This window comes from Heliconius melpomene, chromosome 6, assembly GCF_056956725.1.
Source record: "Heliconius melpomene rosina isolate 202511_hmr_F chromosome 6, ASM5695672v1, whole genome shotgun sequence".
NCBI classification, from domain to species: Eukaryota; Metazoa; Arthropoda; class Insecta; order Lepidoptera; family Nymphalidae; genus Heliconius; species Heliconius melpomene.
This window is the reverse complement of record NC_140394.1, coordinates 13,476,171-13,485,588: the sequence shown is the minus strand read 5'-3', so window position 1 is coordinate 13,485,588 and position 9,418 is coordinate 13,476,171. Positions and strand designations below refer to the sequence as shown.

Below are 9,418 nucleotides of genomic sequence, written 5' to 3'. Positions count from 1 at the left end.
AATTTACAAAAAACTCCAACGTGAATTTGACAGTTTGTTTATTTATGGACATCTTGATTCTCGACGTTTTGTACTTACAAAACATGAAAAACAAAAAAAATATAAAATCATAATCAATGTTAGCAATGTTTATTAAAAATAAATATCTTAATTTCATTTAAAAATAAATTGGCTACAATGGCGGAAATTCAATATTATATCGACAATGATACTATTTGCAGCATTTGTTACGCCGAATTTCTAGATATTGATGATTTAAAGCTGCATACGATACAATACCATTTAAGAAATACAAATAAGAATAGATTTTGTAAATTGTGCTCCATCATATTCGCCAGCATAGATGACTTCGCTTTACACATCAGAAACGATCACTTAAGTGACCTCAAAAGCTGTAAATACTGTTCTAAAATGTATATAAACGTAAATTTTTTATTGGAACATGAGAAAAGGCATAAAAATGAGGGGCATTATTTTAAATTGTGTTGTTCCCAGTGTGAAACCAGCTTTGATAATAAGAGTGATTTGGAGAATCATGAATATGATAATCATAAGGAATCGGATGATGGTATTATGTTACAACACTGCTTTGCCTCTTTATCAGCACTAATTAACATGAATATAAGGAGGTTTCTTGAAGTATCTCACAGAGACTGTCTATATGTTTGTGCCATATGTGATATGTCGACTCAAGAATGTTCCCTCTACATACAACATTTAAAGAAGAGTAAATGTCAATCATATGCTTGTAATGACTGTTACAATGTATACACATTGAAGAGAGCTCTCCGAGAGCATTGTGGGCGACATTTACGGGCTAAAAACTTTAAATGTCCAAAATATAAGAAACAATGCTTAAAATGTAGTAAATATTATACTACTTTTGATTTAAAAAGGCATTTGAAAGACTGTAATATCATAAAGTGTAGACAATGCCCTCTGAGATTTGATAGTGTTAGTGGTTTAGCAAATCATGTCACTATACACTCACAAAAAATACCAGCACAGTTTATTTCATGCAAATACTGTAGAAAACCAGTTATTGGAATGAGTGCATTGGAAAAACATATAGAACGGACACACAAACATAATCTACATTTATATAAATATAATTGTATTTACTGCGACATTTCTTTTAAACATCCAAAACTATTATTTGGACATTTCTACACTAAGCATAAAGATATACAGCCTTATACATGCAAAATATGCAGTAAAAAATTTAGACTTAGAAAAACATTTACTCTTCATATAAAATTGGATCACAAAAGTGTAGGATTTGTTGAATTCGATGATAATTTTCATGTATTTTTCACAGATAAGAAACCAACTAATAATGAGAGTAACTTAAAAATTAAGGAAAACTTTGTAAACAGCTTAGATTTAATGAAAAAGTCTAGTTCAGAAGAACAAGATAAAGTACAGACTAATATGTTAGACAAGGCAACAAATGAACCAAAATTATTAAAAAATAATAAAGGATCATCAGAAATAAAAACAACTACAGATATTGTAGAAATTTCTAGAACTGAAAGTATTAAAAATATAATAACAATTGATAATACAGAAGAATGTGAGAATTCATCGAGACATGAATATGTTTTTAACTGTTCTTTATCAGAAGAGAATAAAAGTAAAGCTCTAGATATAGTAGAACGCGATGATAAAAGAGCATCACCAGAAGAGCTAGTATTTGAAAATATTGAAATTTTAGAGCCAGAAATAATAGAATCTGATCCTGACACCAGTTTGATAATGGTAAGAAAGAAACGTAAATATAGAAAAATTAAAAGTAAAACATCTACAAATGAATCGAAATTAAATTTGGACGATCCTTCCGATGATTCTGATATACCACTAGTGAAGTTTGTTAAAGAAAAGAATGAGAAAATAAAGGAAAGAAGAAAAGCTCCATGGAATATATGTCCCGCAAGGGTTCCAAAGTCAAAAAAGTTTATGTGTTTAAAATGCAATAGAAACTGCTATACCTATCAAAATTATGATCGACACATGAATATGCATACGAAGAACAAAAACAAATCGTGTATAAAATGCGTTAGACAATTCAAAACAACGGAAGATCTAGTTCATCATATAAAAACGGAACACGCTACATCTAGATTAACGGAAACGCTAAAGAAAATGTTGGATCAACGGAGAAAAGATGAGCACGAGATCTACATATCTGAGAAATTTGTCCAAACAATGCATAAAGTGTCGGTAGCGAAGAATATTTCTCAAGCGACTATCACAAGAGTCAACAATAGGTTATCTGTTAAGAAATTTTGGGAGAATTTCACGCCAGATAACGATGGGAAGAAAGATGCCCAGATTTCTATAAGACAAGTGTCAGATAAACGTGCTGAACCGTTGATAAAACTAACTAAATTTAATCCGGAGCCACCTACGCGAGGTCCGCCAAAGTTAAAAATGCCTTTGAAGTATACAGACAGTGCCACGGAACAAAATAATGTTTCGATTAAATTAGTCTACTGCGACTTAGCACCGTCAGTTCTGAATTTCCACAACGAAATTACTATAACCGACATAAATTATAACGAAATAGAAAATCAAAACAATAAAGATATACCTGAAATCGCCCACGAAATTATGCTCGAAGAGACCGAAGTGAAAAATGTTAAATATATCAAAAAAACAGTTATTCTAAAAGATTTGCTGAGATATAATAATGTAAAGATCGGCCATTTGGCACCTCAAGCACCTTATTTCAAAATTGTTAGCATCGACGATGTTTTACAACACACAGAGGGAAAAGCTAAAGAACCGGTACAACCCGGTAAAGTGGTTTTACCGGACGGAACTAAATTAGTAAACGTAAACCCGTTGGCCCATCTGTTAAACAATAAAGATATCAAAGAGATATGCAAGTCGACTTTGAAGTCTAAATCAACGGCAAAAGTCCAAAATTTTAGCGAAGCTATTGTAAAAGCTATGACACTTTTAGATAAACCGGCAAAGAAGAGTGGTAAGAGAGTGGAGAGTGTTGATCCTATTGAAATAGATTAATGTAAAAGCGTTAACTTGAAATGAAGAAATGCTACCCTCCTAGGAGATCAGTTATCTGCAGCAGTCTGCTATTCTGTAAGTGTAAAAGAAGGTGTACAAATTAAAGAGGGCTCTTGGATTTCTGTTACTTGACTGACTTTTATTGAAATTTAAATTGTAATGTTTAAAATTATGTTATGTAATTATTATTAAAATGTAAATAATTTAAATTAAATATTTAAGTTTTGTCTTTTGTTTTATTTATTAGATACAAACCTAAGAAATATTCGATCTATAACTACAAATAATTATTTTTTTGCGGTAAATAATAAAAAGAAAAGGTAATGGTGTATTACAGAGGGGTCTGCATATATATGTGTATTTCGATGGTTGCCAAACACTTGGTTATAACGTTTTATAAATAGATGAAGTCTCCGCCTCTCGGCCAGCGATAGAGAAACGAGACACAATCGACATGAGCATTTGTCTTTCCTCCATCCGAACAAGTGAATTGTTTTGTCAACTGTTTATAAAGTGAAGTGAAAAGTGAATGTGGTTTCCATTATTTATTACAAAATAACACAGATGGTAGGATCTTAAACATCACACATGTACTTATATAAGTTGTAAATAAATTTAATAGTACATTGTTATTTTTATTTTATCTGTATAATTGAAGTAAAAACTAAATAAATGATTTCTTTTTCGAAAAATATATATTTTTCAATTATCTCCTTTGTATTACTTATACAAAATAATGGTAATTCAATTCACAATAGTAAGCAATATTTCATTGTTGTTTTATGACGTTATCACGTAAAATTATCGTCCGTAAACCGATTATAGATAACCAGTTTTCTTTTCAGCTTCACGCATTATCCCGCACATAGCAGGATATGCAGAGGGAGCTTACTCCGCTTTCCCTCACTGCCGGAAATAAACACCAAATTTCGTCTATAAGAGCGAGGAAATAACAATCATTGAAATATAATCGTTCCTCTGAAGGGGGATCCGTATCTCGTCGCATTGTCACTCGTAACGTTAGATTAAATTGACATAAAAAGGAATCGCATGTGCAGTCATAATTGTTTTTGTCGAAATTAGAAATATTATTTCGCTTTTGGGACTAAGATTAAAATAAAACACAATTTACTTTTATTATATTACAGAAGTATCTACTCGTATTTAAAGAAGAGTACATAGGAAAATGTATTTTTATGAATATATTAATATTGATAGTTCGGGGGTTCAAATCCTTTAAAAGTAGGCACTAAATTTCTATAAGATTTAGTATGTGCTTTAGTAATCAGTCAGTGTAGGTTATAGAAAATAAGAAATACATGTAAAAATATTTGAAAAATTACATTTTTTTTCAGCTTTACTCACGAATAGCAGGATAGGCAGAGGGAACATAGTGTTAAGACACTATTTCCCGCGCATTACACAAATTTCGAGACGTTGCGTGTCTGGTGGTGGAACTCAACGCAGCACTTTGTGTTTTTACCAGAGCGAGGAAATAATCTAAACGAAAAATAATTAATTCCCCTGATTGGACATCGAACACACAACTGTCGCGCCCACTTTAGAAACATTGCGCGTTAGCTGGCGTATCTTAACGCTGCGTTTTGTCTTTCACATAATAAATTTACAGCAAAAAGTTTTCAAATTCATGACATTGGTTGTTAATCGGTTGTATATTAACAGTTGAAGTCGGCAGTTGAACCGAGCTATCATTTTTATGGTTATTCTTCACATAATATTCGAAAGCCAGGTTTTGTATGGAGTTCATTAACATTTCTCTATCTTCCTCGCTACTTATTCTTCTTATTTTAGTAGCTAATAGACAAGCAAAATGATCATATTCGTCCAATTCCTGCTTCTTCTGATGATTTTTACAGCTGGAGCCGGTGGAGCTGATGCTCGAGCTGCTCTGAATATGCTCTGCATCATCAGCGCTCTTCCGTTTGTAGTGATTGTTGTTATCCATCAAGAGTTGTTCGTAAGTTTCGTTAGTTATAGGGAATTGATCTTGATGGTCGAATGTCGTTTGGTTTGTTTGAGATTTTGGGGAGTTTAATATGGTGTCTATTAGAGTGTCGCTGTCGTTGTCGGAGTTGTCTGGCTCTGGCGACTGGAATTAAACATTGGAATTTATTTTAAGAAGGTTTTAGGATTCTAAATAGTTAAAATTTTTCTTGGTTTAAGTCGTGTAGTGGTCAATTAAGTGTATCATTGACACTGTACCAGAGGCCAGTCGTAGCGCAGAGGCACAAAGTGTGACTGTAAACGCAACAAAAAAGTTAAAAAATTAACACTGTAGTATCGGTATCTGTTAATATGTTATTTTTGACTCCATGTTGTATCCCGCATAACGAAAGGTAGGCGGAGGGAACGTAAACAAACACCGCCATCATGCTTCTCCTAATTCTTCTATTGTGTAACGTTAAGCCGAGTATGTCAGCCAAAGCCATGCCAGCCAGCCAGTCTTGCCCGCCATAGAGCCGAGCCAGCCTATGCCGACATTGACAGTTGCCATGCCAGCTAGCCAGTCGTGCCCGCCATAGAGCCGAGCCAGTCTATGTCAATGACAGTTGACGTTTCATTGTCCGGAGAGTGGGAAGAAGTGTATAAATTAGCTGTGTAACGCATTCGGAGTTGATTTTGTATCGTGTACGCTTGTAAGCCGAATCTCTGTCAAAGCTTATAACGAAATATAAGAAGTGTTGATTCATCGGTGTGTTTTTATTTCCCTTCTGTTTCACTCAGAAGTGGGATGAAGCGCAATCGCTCGGATAATATCGGCAGAGGCGTCCGCCGTGCAGAAGAGCTGCCTACAAATCAAGAAGAATATGAAACGGATAACGATAATGACGTGTCACCGCCACCCGCCAGAAAAATGTTAAAACATCTGCTAGTGAACGAGGTCGACAGGGCGATACGTGATCTTGATCAAGAGTTCGGTCGAGCGAAGAATCATCGTGCAGCGTCGCTGATTCCTGAATTTGATCCCGAAGGCGAAGATTGCACAGTGTCAACGTGGCTAAAGAAGATTGAACAGCTTGGAGATATACACAATTGGAGTGACGACATTAAATCATTTTATCTGCAAGACAAACTTCACGGTCAGGCTCGTAAATGGTACAATAGACTCGACGAATACAATTATACGTGGGGTGAATGGAAACAAATGTTATTGCGAGCATTTCCCAAACATCGTGATTATAGTGCCTTATTGGACGAGATGATGCAACGAAAGAAATTGCCCAGTGAGACAATGACCAAATATTACCAGGACAAAGTGGCTATGTGTTTTCGGTGTAAACTATCGGATAGTGCTAGTGTTTCGTGTATTATTCGCGGTCTACCCCCCTCGTTGCAACCTAACGCACGTGCATTCCAATGTGTACGACCAGATGAACTTTATGAAGCTTTTCTTTGTGCTCTCGACGACTATCGTGGATCGACATCTGAAGTTCGAGTTCCCCGCAATGAGCTCAAACAATTACAACCTGTAGAGAAGGAAATCAACCCAGACATTGACCCGTGTCCTCGTTGCAAAAAGGTAGGTCACCTATTACGTAATTGTACACTACCAGATCAACGTATTTGTTTTAAATGTGGGGCTCAAGGTCATATTGCTACTCATTGTCAGAGCTCTCAAACTAATCGCGAGCCTCTGAAAAGTAATAACAATGTTAAAGACATTAAATTGCTACAAAATTATGATAATACTTACAAGGTAGTAAAGGTTAACGGGGTATTTGTAAAAGCCTACGTAGACACCGGGAGCCAAGTGAACGTTATGCGTAACCAAATAGCTAAGTTGCTTTCTCTTGAAGTTATACCTTCACGAACAATTTTAAAAGGATTTTCTCCTTACAAGCCACGGTGAAGTGAAATTCGACCTTGATATCGATAACATTCTTATACCATGTAGCGCATACTTGACAGATGTTGAGATGGGAGACATTGACCTATTGATCGGACAGCCAGTGATTAACTCTGATAATATGTCGCTTATTGTAAGCAACGGTACAGCTACACTACACAGACAAGATCCTGACTTCACAACTGGAATTAATGTCGAGGAAGATCCTCAGAGGTTTAAAGTGTTGACATCATGCCAAGAGACATTGTCACCCGGAATTTCAATTATAAAAATTCTTGTCCCTGGAAATGACAAGAATGTAAATGTCTGCACGGCCGCACGTCATCATGATTTGCAAGGCGTGTGTTATTCATTACCCGCCACTTTACTCCGAGGAAGCCAGGGTTACATGAAAGTCATGAACAACGGTGACAAGGACATTGTGTGGGAAGCTGGACAAGTTCTGACCCGAGCAGAACGGTGTGAGGAACCTACTACAGCCAGCCAGGTTAGTTGCAAAGCCATGCTATTATTTTCTAGTTTGCCTATTTTATCTCACATGCTTAGTTTGTGTAAAGTGTCCAGTTTGTCAGATAGGGATAAATCAATAAATATGTTAAATATTTTTGATAGTAGTAATAGCAATACTTGTATAGGCGGCGTATTATTAAACGATATAAAAATAGGGAATGTAAATGATAACCAACGTCATAATTTATTAAATATTTTATTTCAATATCGAGATAGTTTTCCAAGTAGTATTAAAGATCTCGGCTGTACTAAATTAATACAAATGGAAATAAGACTTTATCACGATCAGCCTATATATCGTCAACCGTATAGGTATTCCCTTAGTGAACGCGAAATAGTAAAATCTAAAGTTTAGAGTTATTAGGCGCAGATATTATTAAAGAATCCGAATCTATTTATGCTTCCCCGGTAGTGTTAGTGAAGAAAAAGAATGGTTATGGTAGGTTATATATAGATTACCGTGCGCTCAATGCTGCAACAATAAAAGTTAAATATCCGTTACCTAATATTGAAGTTCACATATCTAAGCTAGTACTTATCTAAGACACTTATAAAACAGCTTTTATTTGCCAAGAGTGAGTGATTTGAGTATTTAAGAGTTCCTTTTGGTTTAGCCTATTCTCCATCCGTATTCATGCGTTTAATTAATAATTTTTTTTAAATAAATTAACGTTAACTCAATTCAGAATATGTTATTTCAGTGTCAGTTCCGCAAATGAGATTTTAGCATTTTTAGATGATATTTTACTACCCTCGGTTGACATTAAATGTGGATTTAAAATATTGGAGATTGTTTTATCTAAGTTTCGAGCGAAAAATCTTAAATTAAATATGAAAAAAATGTGCATTTTTACAAGACAAAGTGATGTATTTAGGACATGAAATTTCTGAGGATGGAGTCAGACCATCCGAGTCAAAAATCCTTAACCGCAGTTTCTCAGTTTCCGGTGCCTAAAACCGTTCCCGAAATACGGCAATTCATAGGTCTTTGCAGTTACTTTCGGAAATTTATTTATAAATTTGCACAAATAGCCCGCCCGTTAACCGATCTTACAAAAAAAAAAATATGTCCTGGGTATGGAATACAGAGCAATCTAGTAGTTTGGAAAAATTAAAAATGTATTTGTGTTCCAAGCCCGTATTGGCACTTTATGATCCCTCACTTCATACAGAAATAAATACAGACGCGTGTAAAGTTTGAATAGCAGGCATATTATTACAAAAACAATTGGATAAATCGTTATATCCCATTTTAGCCGTGTAACCTCTCCCGAGGAAAACATATATCATAGTTATGAGCTTGAAACACTAGCAGTGGTAATAAGTCCAGGTACGACGTACCGGTCTCGGATAGGGTAGAAGAACCGATTCAGGTTAGGTGAACTAAAGCAAGACAACGTATAGTAACTTTGATAAACGTCGTAAAAATTGTAATGTTTACCGAAAGGGTGACTTAGTTCTCTGGAAGCAAGCTCCTACTAGTAGCGCTGTTAGTGTTAATTGAAAGTTAGACATCTATTCAGGGCCCTATATCGTGATTAGAGTTGTTGGCAATGACAGATATAGGATTAGAAGTATCAAGGGGTTAAGAGGGGTATAAACATTTCGTAGGGTTAGTGTCCGCCGATTTTATAAGGCCATACCGCAGTGTAGCTTCTATATCTGATAGTGCCAGCAGTTCTGATGACCACAGATGAGGCACAGAAGATCTAATGTTTTACTTGAAAGTTAACCATATTATTGTGTTCCCATTGCGGGAGCAATTGTTACAGGATGGCCGATTGTAACGTTAAGCCGAGTATGTCAGCCAAAGCCATGCCAGCCAGCCAGTCTTGCCCGCCATAGAGCCGAGCCAGCCTATGCCGACATTGACAGTTGCCATGCCAGCTAGCCAGTCGTGCCCGCCATAGAGCCGAGCCAGTCTATGTCAATGACAGTTGACGTTTCATTGTCCGGAGAGTGGGAAGAAGTGTATAAATTAGCTGTGTAACGCATTCGGAGTTGATTTTGTAT

General features: G+C 35.7%; 1 protein-coding gene across 1 annotated transcript; it reads left to right on the top strand.

The window, feature by feature from the left end:
- Positions 1–26: 26 nt before the first annotated feature.
- LOC146538670 (uncharacterized) lies at positions 27–3,254 on the top strand. The gene has a single exon (XM_085187227.1). The coding sequence runs from the start codon at positions 178–180 to the stop codon at positions 3,025–3,027; it is 2,850 nt and encodes a 949-aa protein (XP_085043353.1). The 5' UTR covers positions 27–177; the 3' UTR covers positions 3,028–3,254.
- Positions 3,255–9,418: the final 6,164 nt, after the last annotated feature.